The sequence below is a fragment of the Phyllobates terribilis genome, unplaced genomic scaffold (genome assembly GCF_046119375.1).
Source record: "Phyllobates terribilis strain yellow unplaced genomic scaffold, ASM4611937v1 Scaffold_3__8_contigs__length_932513732, whole genome shotgun sequence".
Lineage (NCBI taxonomy): Eukaryota > Metazoa > Chordata > Amphibia > Anura > Dendrobatidae > Phyllobates > Phyllobates terribilis.
In genome coordinates, this window is record NW_027362763.1 from 927,647,813 (window position 1) to 927,661,530 (window position 13,718).

Here is a 13,718-nt window from a genome sequence, read left to right on the forward strand (position 1 = left end):
GCCCCTAAACTCGTTATGAAACATATTGCCCCTGACGGAGGGTTAAAGGGCAATGTGCACCTACCGTATGTAGTTCAAAACACAAAATCCCGCTATTACTGAGAAGTGTGACGTAACGTGACGGAGACACGCAATCTGTGACGTCCGCAAAAGGGAACCGCCCCTAAAAACAAACCAACCAATGACAGAACAGTTGTGAACTCACGCCCCTTTGTTACGGCGCACGCACGGCTCTGTGACGTACTCAGTGGGAAGGAAGAGGAACGGGTGGCGCTTGGTGATCAGAGATGGTGGCCGTGATGATCCCGCAGGCCTGCTCGCAGTGTGACGCTGGGGAGAGAAGCTGAGCCCGGCGACTGCGATGGTCTTCACGGTGAGCAGACGGAACATCGTGCCCGCTTTATCGTGCGTGTCACTGCCTGGAAAAAGAGCAGAGCCTGACTGGCCGTGTAGACAGCGTGCGCGCTGCTGGCCGGGGCCGTGCACTGGCTCAGTCATGGCAGGCTGCTCACTGCGAGGTCTGCTCTCCAGGCGGGAAAGACCACAGTGAAAGCTGTCACCTCTCCCCAGCCACGGGGGTCCCGGACAATGCACCGGAACACTGCATTCTATATCCGCCCTGTAGGGGGAGTGCCAGACATCACCGCTATCAGTGCAGGGCTGGCATCACCCGCTGCTGACTGTCCTGTACATGAGGCCATTGCCCTGACTGACAGCACCACATACTCTACTGACTGACAGCACCGCGTACTCTACTGACTGACAGCACCGCGTACTCTACTGACTGACAGCACCGCGTACTCTACTGACTGACAGCACCGCGTACTCTACTGACTGACAGCACCGCGTACTCTACTGACTGACAGCACCGCGTACTCTACTGACTGACAGCACCGCGTACTCTACTGACTGACAGCACCGCGTACTCTACTGACTGACAGCACCGCGTACTCTACTGACTGACAGCACCGCGTACTCTACTGACTGACAGCACCGCGTACTCTACTGACTGACAGCACCGCGTACTCTACTGACTGACAGCACCGCGTACTCTACTGACTGACAGCACCGCGTACTCTACTGACTGACAGCACCGCGTACTCTACTGACTGACAGCACCGCGTACTCTACTGACTGACAGCACCGCGTACTCTACTGACTGACAGCACCGCGTACTCTACTGACTGACAGCACCGCGTACTCTACTGACTGACAGCACCGCGTACTCTACTGACTGACAGCACCGCGTACTCTACTGACTGACAGCACCGCGTACTCTACTGACTGACAGCACCGCGTACTCTACTGACTGACAGCACCGCGTACTCTACTGACTGACAGCACCGCGTACTCTACTGACTGACAGCACCGCGTACTCTACTGACTGACAGCACCGCGTACTCTACTGACTGACAGCACCGCGTACTCTACTGACTGACAGCACCGCGTACTCTACTGACTGACAGCACCGCGTACTCTACTGACTGACAGCACCGCGTACTCTACTGACTGACAGCACCGCGTACTCTACTGACTGACAGCACCGCGTACTCTACTGACTGACAGCACCGCGTACTCTACTGACTGACAGCACCGCGTACTCTACTGACTGACAGCACCGCGTACTCTACTGACTGACAGCACCGCGTACTCTACTGACTGACAGCACCGCGTACTCTACTGACTGACAGCACCGCGTACTCTACTGACTGACAGCACCGCGTACTCTACTGACTGACAGCACCGCGTACTCTACTGACTGACAGCACCGCGTACTCTACTGACTGACAGCACCGCGTACTCTACTGACTGACAGCACCGCGTACTCTACTGACTGACAGCACCGCGTACTCTACTGACTGACAGCACCGCGTACTCTACTGACTGACCGCACCGCGTACTCTACTGACTGACAGCACCGCGTACTCTACTGACTGACCTGTAAGTGTGGCCATTGCCCTGACTGACAGCACCGCATACTCTACTGACTGACCTGTAAGTGGGGCCATTGCCCTGACTGACAGCACCGCGTACTCTACTGACTGACAGCACCGCGTACTCTACTGACAGCACCGCGTACTCTACTGACTGACAGCACCGCGTACTCTACTGACTGACCTGTAAGTGTGGCCATTGCCCTGACTGACAGCACCGCATACTCTACTGACTGACCTGTAAGTGGGGCCATTGCCCTGACTGACAGCACCGCGTACTCTACTGACTGACAGCACCGCGTACTCTACTGACTGACAGCACCGCGTACTCTACTGACTGACAGCACCGCGTACTCTACTGACTGACAGCACCGCGTACTCTACTGACTGACAGCACCGCGTACTCTACTGACTGACCTGTAAGTGTGGCCATTGCCCTGACTGACAGCACCGCGTACTCTACTGACTGACCTGTAAGTGGGGCCATTGCCCTGACTGACAGCACCGCGTACTCTACTGACTGACCTGTAAGTGGGGCCATTGCCCTGACTGACAGCACCGCGTACTCTACTGACTGACCTGTAATTGCCCTGACTGACAGCACCGTGTACTCTACTGACTGACCTGTAAGTGGGGGCCATTGCCCTGACTGACAGCACCGTGTACTCTACTGACTGACCTGTAAGTGGGGGCCATTGCCCTGACTGACAGCACCGCGTACTCTACTGACTGACCTGTAAGTGGGGCCATTGCCCTGACTGACAGCAGCGCGTACTCTACTGACTGACCTGTAAGTGAGGCCATTGCCCTGACTGACAGCAGCGCGTACTCTACTGACTGACCTGTAAGTGGGGCCATTGCCCTGACTGACAGCAGCGCGTACTCTACTGACTGACCTGTAAGTGGGGCCATTGCCCTGACTGACAGCACCGCGTACTCTACTGACTGACCTGTAAGTGGGGCCATTGCCCTGACTGACAGCACCGCGTACTCTACTGACTGACCTGTAAGTGGGGCCATTGCCCTGACTGACAGCACTGCGTACTCTACTGACTGACCTGTAATTGCCCTGACTGACAGCACCGCGTACTCTACTGACTGACCTGTAAGTGGGGCCATTGCCCTGACTGACAGCACCGCGTACTCTACTGACTGACCTGTAAGTGGGGCCATTGCCCTGACTGACAGCAGCGCGTACTCTACTGACTGACCTGTAAGTGGGGCCATTGCCCTGACTGACAGCAGCGCGTACTCTACTGACTGACCTGTAAGTGGGGCCATTGCCCTGACTGACAGCACCGCGTACTCTACTGACTGACCTGTAAGTGGGGCCATTGCCCTGACTGACAGCACCGCGTACTCTACTGACTGACCTGTAAGTGGGGCCATTGCCCTGACTGACAGCACCGCGTGCTCTACTGACTGACCTGTAAGTGGGGCCATTGCCCTGACTGACAGCACCGCGTGCTCTACTGACTGACCTGTAAGTGGGGGCCATTGCCCTGACTGACCTGTAAGTGGGGGCCATTGCCCTGACTGACCTGTAAGTGGGGGCCATTGCCCTGACTGACCTGTAAGTGGGGGCCATTGCCCTGACTGACCTGTAAGTGGGGGACATAGCACTGACTGACCTGTAAGTGGGGGGCCATTGCCCTGACTGACCTGTAAGTGGGGGCCATTGCCCTGACTGACCTGTAAGTGGGGGCCATTGCCCTGACTGACCTGTAAGTGGGGGGCCATTGCCCTGACTGACCTGTAAGTGGGGGGCCATTGCCCTGACTGACCTGTAAGTGGGGGGCCATTGCCCTGACTGACCTGTAAGTGGGGGGCCATTGCCCTGACTGACCTGTAAGTGGGGGGCCATTGCCCTGACTGACCTGTAAGTGGGGGGCCATTGCCCTGACTGACCTGTAAGTGGGGGGCCATTGCCCTGACTGACCTGTAAGTGGGGGGCCATTGCCCTGACTGACCTGTAAGTGGGGGGCCATTGCCCTGACTGACCTGTAAGTGGGGGGCCATTGCCCTGACTGACCTGTAAGTGGGGGGCCATTGCCCTGACTGACCTGTAAGTGGGGGGGCCATTGCCCTGACTGACCTGTAAGTGGGGGGGCCATTGCCCTGACTGACCTGTAAGTGGGGGGGCCATTGCCCTGACTGACCTGTAAGTGGGGGGGCCATTGCCCTGACTGACCTGTAAGTGGGGGGGCCATTGCCCTGACTGACCTGTAAGTGGGGGGGCCATTGCCCTGACTGACCTGTAAGTGGGGGGGCCATTGCCCTGACTGACCTGTAAGTGGGGGCCATTGCCCTGACTGACCTGTAAGTGGGGGCCATTGCCCTGACTGACCTGTAAGTGGGGGGCCATTGCCCTGACTGACCTGTAAGTGGGGGGCCATTGCCCTGACTGACCTGTAAGTGGGGGGGCCATTGCCCTGACTGACCTGTAAGTGGGGGGGCCATTGCCCTGACTGACCTGTAAGTGGGGGGGCCATTGCCCTGACTGACCTGTAAGTGGGGGGGCCATTGCCCTGACTGACCTGTAAGTGGGGGGGCCATTGCCCTGACTGACCTGTAAGTGGGGGGGCCATTGCCCTGACTGACCTGTAAGTGGGGGGGCCATTGCCCTGACTGACCTGTAAGTGGGGGGGCCATTGCCCTGACTGACCTGTAAGTGGGGGGGCCATTGCCCTGACTGACCTGTAAGTGGGGGGGCCATTGCCCTGACTGACCTGTAAGTGGGGGGGCCATTGCCCTGACTGACCTGTAAGTGGGGGGGCCATTGCCCTGACTGACCTGTAAGTGGGGGGGCCATTGCCCTGACTGACCTGTAAGTGGGGGGGCCATTGCCCTGACTGACCTGTAAGTGGGGGGGCCATTGCCCTGACTGACCTGTAAGTGGGGGGGCCATTGCCCTGACTGACCGACACAACCACGTACTCCGCTGACAGCCCCGTTACTCATCATTGTGGCATGTAGTGATGGCTGTAGTAGGCTTCTGCCTGGACATTACTGCCATCATTTATTTGACTGTGATTGACAGCGATTATTTCACTGCCTGACTGACCTTAGTCGGTGCGGATCCATGAGGTTTTGCACATACTGCGGACACTAGCCAGACCTACCTGTGGGGCGATTGAATTCATAAGTTTGCAATAACAAATGAGGTATTACTGATAAACCCGTTCACAGTGGCCCCCGAGGTGGGTATTGGTTTTTGTCACATGTGGCAGCACATCGTGGGACTTTACCCTTAGGAACAGACTTGCATGTACCGAATTATAAAACTCGGCATCTTCTCTGAAGAATTACTGTAGTTGTTTTTCTTTATAAATTCACCAACACCTGATTATTTCATTGTCTGCGCTACATGTAAATAATTCCATTCTTTAAGGAAGAATTTGGAGCAGATCTGTTTCAAAATCCTCCAGAAATAAACTTTGTAAACCTAGCCATTCATTCTGTGCATCATGTAATCAGCTAGAACTAGTACCACTTCTGCCTTCTGTAATAACTTATCATCTCATACACTATTCTCATCAGTGACCAAATAGATTATCAGTTTACAGTCAGGAGTCTGAATGGTCATCATCTTTATTGTAGCTGGCTAACTGGAGCTGTGTAGCCATCATCATTACTATGATAGGAGTTTGTTTCTACCTTTTGGAAAAGGTTACATTAGACTCATTATGCAGCATGGTCTGGTGACCTCCATTAGATAACATGGTACTTCTCAGCAATGGTCATAAGATCACATAACTTAACTGAAGAGAAAATAGCCTTCTTTTTATAGATTTTTAAGTAGTCTGGGACCCTTGCCATTGGAATGGTCATGTCTGTGGAGCTGAAAGAAGTGGCCAGAGTGCTGTACTCTAGTCCGTGAATGGAGAAGCAGTGGGCATGCTCTTCCTTCTAACTCCTCCTCCCTGACATTGTGTAGTGAGAAGGAATGGTGGATTCCCCATCACCTCTAGATTGTTAGTAGTAGCTGTGCTGTGAGTGACTCCAAAAGCTGTAATCCGTACAGGTGGCTGAATATCTGTCATACGTGTCAAACTCTGTCCTGTGGGCGAAATCTGGCCCTCAGGGTGATTTTATTTGGCCCGCGACACCAGAACCACCACCCCTATATGGGGGCATTATTCTGTATGGAGGACTATGTGGGCCCCATTATACTGTATGGAGGACTATGTGGTGCCCATAATAGTGTACGGAGGACTATGTGGGGCCCATATTGTATACTGGTTGGCCTGCGACATTGTCCACTTTTTTCATTGTTTGACGTCCCTGATCTATGTTGTAATGTACAGGATCTCCATAAATAGATGAAACAGCACATTACTGATGGGAGACACGGTACAGTAATCTGAGTTCAGCTGCTGCACCTGGCAGAAGAATGTGGCTTGTGCCCCCCGCAGCGGTGCAGGGAGTTTCAGATTTGCATTTTCTTTCTCCCTTTTAAAAGAAATGTTGTACCTAGTAATGGAAAGTAAGACCGCCGGATTCAGAGACGACAGAGATTTAGGAAAACTGGTGCAATGGAATAATTGCTATAGCAACTAGTTTGCTTCCTTAATTATCATATGGGCTTCTGAGAAATTGAGAGAAACCAAGAACAAGAAAAATACCCAAATAACTGAAAGTAGATGTATAAATCGCACAGTGCAAAAATAATAATAAATAATAAAGGGTATTTAGTTAACATAATTTTGATCAAAATAATGTGAAAGCCATCCCGCCACTTCACCGCAACCCTTATGGGACAGTCCTAACTCTAATATTAAAAACCTTACCATTTGTCATTTCTGAGAAATTGAGTCTGATTGCCAAGATCAAGTGCGCAGGTTTTCAGAATTCGCCCTTTATGCCTATTCGGCAAAGATTTTTGTAAAATCAAAATTGTATCCAGTTATAATCATGGCTAAAGATCAAACTAAGCCTTGAATAGGAGGCATATGTAAAGACTTTTCCTTAAGTTTGTAACACTGTATATTTTGCATGTACTGCAAATACACCAAGCGTATGGACAAAATAAATCCATAGGTTGTTACCAAGTTTGTTGTCTTGGCATCAGGGCTGTGGAGTCGCAGTTGGTATAAAATGGACCGATTCCTAAAATATATAATAAATTGGGTACAGTAGTACAATGCAGGATGTGCTGTAAATGTTTTCATAAGAATTTGGGAAAGTTATGAAATGTCCTATAAATGGCTGTTCTGTTCCTGATCTAAGGGTCTCTGCTTAGTTGAGATGAATCTGTGCTGCACTTTATGTACACGCTCAGTAGTGAGGCCGTGAGATGAATCTGTGCTGCACTTTATGTACACGCTCAGTAGTGAGGCCGTGAGATGAATCTGTGCTGCACTTTATGTACACGCTCAGTAGTGAGGCAGTGAGATGAATCTGTGCTGCACTTTATGTACATGCTCAGTAGTGAGGCAGTGAGATGAATCTGTGCTGCACTTTATGTACACGCTCAGTAGTGAGGCCGTGAGATGAATCTGTGCTGCACTTTATGTACACGCTCAGTAGTGAGGCCGTGAGATGAATCTGTGCTGCACTTTATGTACACGCTCAGTAGTGAGGCCGTGAGATGAATCTGTGCTGCACTTTATGTACACACTCAGTAGTGAGGCCGTGAGATGAATCTGTGCTGCACTTTATGTACATGCTCAGTAGTGAGGCAGTGAGATGAATCTGTGCTGCACTTTATGTACACGCTCAGTAGTGAGGCAGTGAGATGAATCTGTGCTGCACTTTATGTACACGCTCAGTAGTGAGGCCGTGAGATGAATCTGTGCTGCACTTTATGTACACACTCAGTAGTGAGGCCGTGAGATGAATCTGTGCTGCACTTTATGTACATGCTCAGTAGTGAGGCAGTGAGATGAATCTGTGCTGCACTTTATGTACACGCTCAGTAGTGAGGCAGCGAGATGAATCTGTGCTGCACTTTATGTACACGCTCAGTAGTGAGGCAGTGAGATGAATCTGTGCTGCACTTTATGTACACACTCAGTAGTGAGGCCGTGAGATGAATCTGTGCTGCACTTTATGTACACACTCAGTAGTGAGGCCGTGAGATGAATCTGTGCTGCACTTTATGTACACGCTCAGTAGTGAGGCAGCGAGATGAATCTGTGCTGCACTTTATGTACACGCTCAGTAGTGAGGCAGTGAGATGAATCTGTGCTGCACTTTATGTACACACTCAGTAGTGAGGCCGTGAGATGAATCTGTGCTGCACTTTATGTACATGCTCAGTAGTGAGGCAGTGAGATGAATCTGTGCTGCACTTTATGTACACGCTCAGTAGTGAGGCAGCGAGATGAATCTGTGCTGCACTTTATGTACATGTTCAGTAGTGAGGCCGTGAGATGAATCTGTGCTGCACTTTATGTACACGCTCAGTAGTGAGGCAGCGAGATGAATCTGTGCTGCACTTTATGTACATGTTCAGTAGTGAGGCCGTGAGATGAATCTGTGCTGCACTTTATGTACATGTTCAGTAGTGAGGCAGCGAGATGAATCTGTGCTGCACTTTATGTACACGCTCAGTAGTGAGGCCGTGAGATGAATCTGTGCTGCACTTTATGTACACGCTCAGTAGTGAGGCCGTGCTGTGGAGACGGACATCAAGGGGGCGAAGGTTTGGCTTACTGACTCCACAGCCCTGCTTGGCATACGTTCAGTGGGTATATGGTGACTATACCTTTCAGTGCAAAGTGGCCCATTATGGGAAATAATCTAGCATTTTTTTATTGGCCATGTAAGCACCTGTATTGTGTATGGGTGCATATGACTGGAGTGTCCTTTCTGTGCATATATATATATATATATATATATATATATATATATATATATATATATATATATATATATATATATATATATATATATATATATATATGTATGTATATATATATATATATATATATATATATATATATATATATATATATATATATATATGTGTATATATATGTATATATATATATGTAATATTACTGTGTTTTCATTTACTTTGTTTAATTTCAAATTCTTGTTTTTCTTCTGAAAGAAAAAGAAGATGCAGAATCTTGAGGCCCAAGTAACTAGCAGCTTGCTGCAATTTCCGGAGACCACAATAGAAGCTCTTCAGGAGGATGAAATTAACCTGGAATCTGTCTTGCGTGCAAAGTTTACCACAGGTAAGAGATATGTAACATCTAATAGAACGATGGTCTGTTTACCATTCATTTGGTAAAATAATGAGCAAAGGTGTTTTTTTCCAGTCTTCTTTAATCTTTTCTGATAAGTGATGATTGTTAGATTGGTGGGGTAAAAAGTAGGACTAAAGTCGAGTTCATACAAGCATATCTTGTGGTCCGTATACGGGCTGCATCGCCTGACCTCGTGGCAGGCTTCCCAACCTTAGCTTACAGCCTTGTGTCTGACGCGGTAAGTTTTGGACCTTGTGCTTCATATACGGACTGTGAAATACAGTTGTGCGAGCCCTGCCTTACACCGATCTAACAATTATCCCCTATGCCGCTAACTCTCTGTTGTGGGGGCATATGCCTAGTGTTTCTTGTAAAAACTTATATCTTTAATCTGTTTTTTTTTTTTTTCAAATATGAAGTTATAGGCTCACAAAAGGTTGGCAGTGCATGTGTGTAATTTATTTTTCTTTTCTGTAAAGGGAGAGCTGGACTTGCTTGGCTCGCATGTGGACCCCAGCTTGAAGTTACCAATTCAGTAACGGGTGAAAGACTTTCTGCATACTGTTTTAGCACAGTGACTGAAAGACCTCCCACTGTTGTCGCTGTCAAAGAGTTTTCATGGCAGAAGAAGACAGGACTTCTTGTGGGTCTGGTTGAAGCAGAAGGCAGTATTCTTTGCTTGTATGATGTCGGCATTTCAAAAGTTGTTAAAGCAGTGGTGCTCCCTGGCTCGGTAAGCACTTCTAAACTTGATTGATTTGCTCGATCCTTTTTGGGAAACTGTTATAATTTATATATTTTCTTGTGCTTTCAGGTAACGGCTGTTGAACCCTTAGTGAATGATGGCGGAGCCAATGCAAGTACTCAGCATTTACACCAGAGTCTAAGATGGTTCTTTGGCGTGGCAGCTGTGGTTACAGATGTTGGGCATGTTCTTCTTATTGATCTATGCTTAGATGATATCTCTTGCAATCAAGATGAGTTGGAAGCGTCAGGTATTTTTCTTAATAAATCAGGATTTTTAAAATGTATTTTTAACAAAACTAAATCTCTAAAAACGCACCATATTGTAGGTTCAAGTTGTGTTAAAGGGGTGACCACATTTTAGTAATTGATGCCATATTACTAGGATTTGTCAGCACACAATAAACACAAGGGGTCTGACCTCTAGAGCACCCAACAATCCTAGGAATAACATTTCCCTTCTGAACATTGGTGTGAGGCCACCTGCTGCGGCACTTCTTCATTCAAGTGGATGGGGCTCTTTGCCTTTCCCAGCACAGTTCAGATACCAGGACCACCTTTTGTGCAGAAAAAAATGAAGAGCCCCAACTGCGCCCCTCCCCCCCTCCCCAATTGGTTTGGGGCCCCAGAGATCAAGTGATGGCATATCACATATCAGCATTATGCTATTTACTTGATTTGGAATTCCCTTTATGATTTCACAAAACAACATAATGCCATTAACATCTTTAGTGCCTTTGCGATATACTGTCTGTATTCATTCCTCTTGGTTTTTAAGATGTCTGCTTGCTGTCCTTTATTAGTAATATTCATTGTTTGCTTCTGGTGGATAAACATTTTGCACTGGCCATGTGATGGGCACATAGCTACAGCACTGTGTACACACATGCTTCTCACTAAATTAGAATATCATCAAAAATTTTATTTCAGTTCTTCAATACAAAAAGTGAAACTCATATATTATATAGCGTCATTACAAACAGAGTGATCTATTTCAAGTGTTTATTTCTGTTAATGTTGATGATTATGACTTACAGCCAATGAAAACACAAGTCGTTATCTCAGTAAATTAGAATTAAAAAACACCTGCAAAGGCTTCCTAAGCAGTTAAAAAGGTCCCTTAGTCTGTTTCAATAAGCTCCACAATCATGGGGAAGACTGCTGACTTGACAGATGTCCAGAAGGCAGTCATTGACATACTCCACAAGGAGGGTAAGCCACAAAAGGTCATTGCTAAGGAAGCTGGCTGTTCAGAGTGCTGTATCAAAGCATATTAATGGAAAGTTGAGCAGAAGGAAAAAGTGTGGCAGGAAAAGGTGCAGAAGCAACCGGGATAAACGCAACCTTGAAATGATTAAGAAAAGGCCATTCAAAAATTAGGGGGAGATTCACATGGAGTGGACTGCTGCTGGAGTCATTGCTTCAAGAGCTGCCACCACATGGACGTATCCATGATATGGGTTACAAGTGTCGCATTCCTTGTGTCAAGCCACTCATGACCTATAGACAACCCCAGAAGCGTCTTACCTGGGTCAAGGAGAAAAAGACCTGGACTGCTGCTCAGTAGTCCAAGGTGTTGTCTTCAGATGAAAGTAAATTTTGAATTTCATTTGGAAATCAAGGTCCCAGAGTCTGGAGGAAGAGTGGGGAGGCCACAATCCAAGCTGCTTGAGGTCTAGTGTGAAGTTTCCACAATCAGTGATGGTTTGGGGAGCCATGTCATCTGCTGGTGTAGGTCCACTGTGTTTTATCAAGACCAAAGTCAGCGCAGCCGTCTACCAGGACATTTTAGAGCACTTCATGTTTCCCTCCGCCGACAAGCTTTTTGGAGATGGAAATTTCATTCTCCAGCAGGACTTGGCACCTGTCCACACTGCCAAAAGTACCAATACCTGGTTTAAAAACAACAGTATCACTGTGCTTGATTGGCCAGCAAACTCGCCTGACCTTAACCCCATAGAGAATTTGTGGGGTATTGTCAAGAGGAAGATGAGAGACACCAGACCCAACAATGCGGACGAGCTGAAGGCTGCTATCAAAGCAACCTGGACTTCCATAACACCTCAGCAGTGCCACAGGCTGATCGACTCCATGCCACGCCGCATTGATGCAGTAATTGATGCAAAAGGAGCCCAGACCAAGTATTGAGGGAATTTACTGAACATACATTTCAGTAGGCCAACATTTCAGATTTTATTTCATTTTTCAAGCTGTTATAAAGTATTCTAATATACTGAGATAATGACTTTTGTGTTTTCATTGGCTGTAAGTCATAATCATCAATATTAACAGAAATAAACACTTGAAATAGATCACTCTGTTTGTAATGACTCTATATAATGAGTTTCACTTTCTGTATTGAAGAACTGAAATAAATTAACTTTTTGATTATATTCTAATTTTGTGAGAAGCACCTGTAGTTATGAGCTATGCCCATATGTGTCTTGTATTACCAAGACTGACTTTCACTAGGCAAATTAAAGCTTTCTATTCAATTACATCAAATGGAGGTATTGAAAACTGTAGAGAATTAATGTAGAAAGTCTATTAAAATATTGTATAACTTGTATTTAAAGAAACCGTAATATATTTAAGGGAAGAACTAAATTTAATCTAGTGTAAAACAGTAAAGAGAGGCAAGGGATTTGCTGCAGTAGTATCTATCATTTACACATTCTAGCACTTGCTCACTTAGTTTGGGAATTAGTCAGACATCAGCATCGAGAAGACCCAAAATGGATAGGATAGACTGCACTATGTAAAATGTGTCAAATATTCCTATTGTTTTCTACCCTCCGCTCCTCCCTCCTGTCCTTATATTTGTTGCAGGATCTGTCTTTTGGTAGGACATAATGAGACTTGGTGTAAGGAGAAGCACAAATCAAGATGGTGCAGGGAGGTGGCGAGGGTGGACTTCGGTTTTGGTTCAGTTTGGGCATTTTAAAATGTCCAGAACAAAATGGGTATCTAGGAGCGGGCTTTACTCCAATGTTCTTAATACGGACAGACCTTTTTCAGATTCCCAATTGTTATTCAAAACTCCTTTTAAGTGGTCACTGATTCTATAAACCATGCTGAAATCAATACTACAAGCAAACCGCTCATCACTTTTTGCATGTTTAACTTGCTGCCTCCTGATAAAGTGGCTGAAGAGCTGACTAAAATGTAGTTTTATTTTTATTTTCCCTTTTAACAAACATTCTGCGGCTGTTGGTATTATTCCCCTGTACCTGGGATAGATTGTGTTGGATGTAATGACATGACAGCGTAGCTCTTCTCCTAGGGGTTTTCCAGGGGGTTCCTGGCCCTTGTAATGACTGTAAATGCTGGAAGTGAGATCTGAGAGTGATGAGTTTTTTTTTTTTTTCCAAAACTCCCCATTCCGTCTGAAAAAAAAACAAAAAACCACAGCTAAAATGTGTTTTATATCACCTTACTGCTGGTTTTACAGCTAAATTGTTCAGTACTGCTGTATTATATCCATGCTACTTTTCTCTGTGTTCTGCATAGGGGCAGGAGAGCAGGAGCCCCTCATGTCGGTATAGGAGACATAGCTAGTCTTTACTTAACAACTTATTCCACTGAAAATCAGAGAGGAAATGTAACAAATGTAGGAGACTTTTCATATAATAACAGGAAAGTTTTGTTCCTCATGTACAAACACGACAGCTTATGTAATTACAGGCAAATAGACTTAAAGGGACAACCCCTTAAACGAAATGTTCGGCCCCCAATAAAAAACAACTATATTCACATCCCGTGCCGGCTCCGTTCCAGCGGTGTCGGCACTCGCAGTCCCGGGTCTGTGATGCGGTGGAATGACCTGTGATTCCCGGCTCCC

The 13,718-nt window shown here is 47.1% G+C and overlaps 1 protein-coding gene across 1 annotated transcript in view; it reads left to right on the plus strand.

Annotated features, from left to right (window-relative positions):
- The first annotated feature begins 216 nt into the window (after positions 1-216).
- LOC141257818 (protein ELYS-like) overlaps positions 217-13,718 on the plus strand; it is a 113,365-nt gene continuing 99,863 nt past the window's right edge. The window contains exons 1-4 of the mRNA XM_073672828.1: positions 217-373; positions 8,992-9,121; positions 9,613-9,866; positions 9,948-10,128. Of these exons, the coding sequence (XP_073528929.1) occupies positions 362-373; positions 8,992-9,121; positions 9,613-9,866; positions 9,948-10,128 (577 nt within the window). The 5' untranslated portion in view covers positions 217-361. The remainder of the gene's footprint in view (positions 374-8,991; positions 9,122-9,612; positions 9,867-9,947; positions 10,129-13,718) is intronic.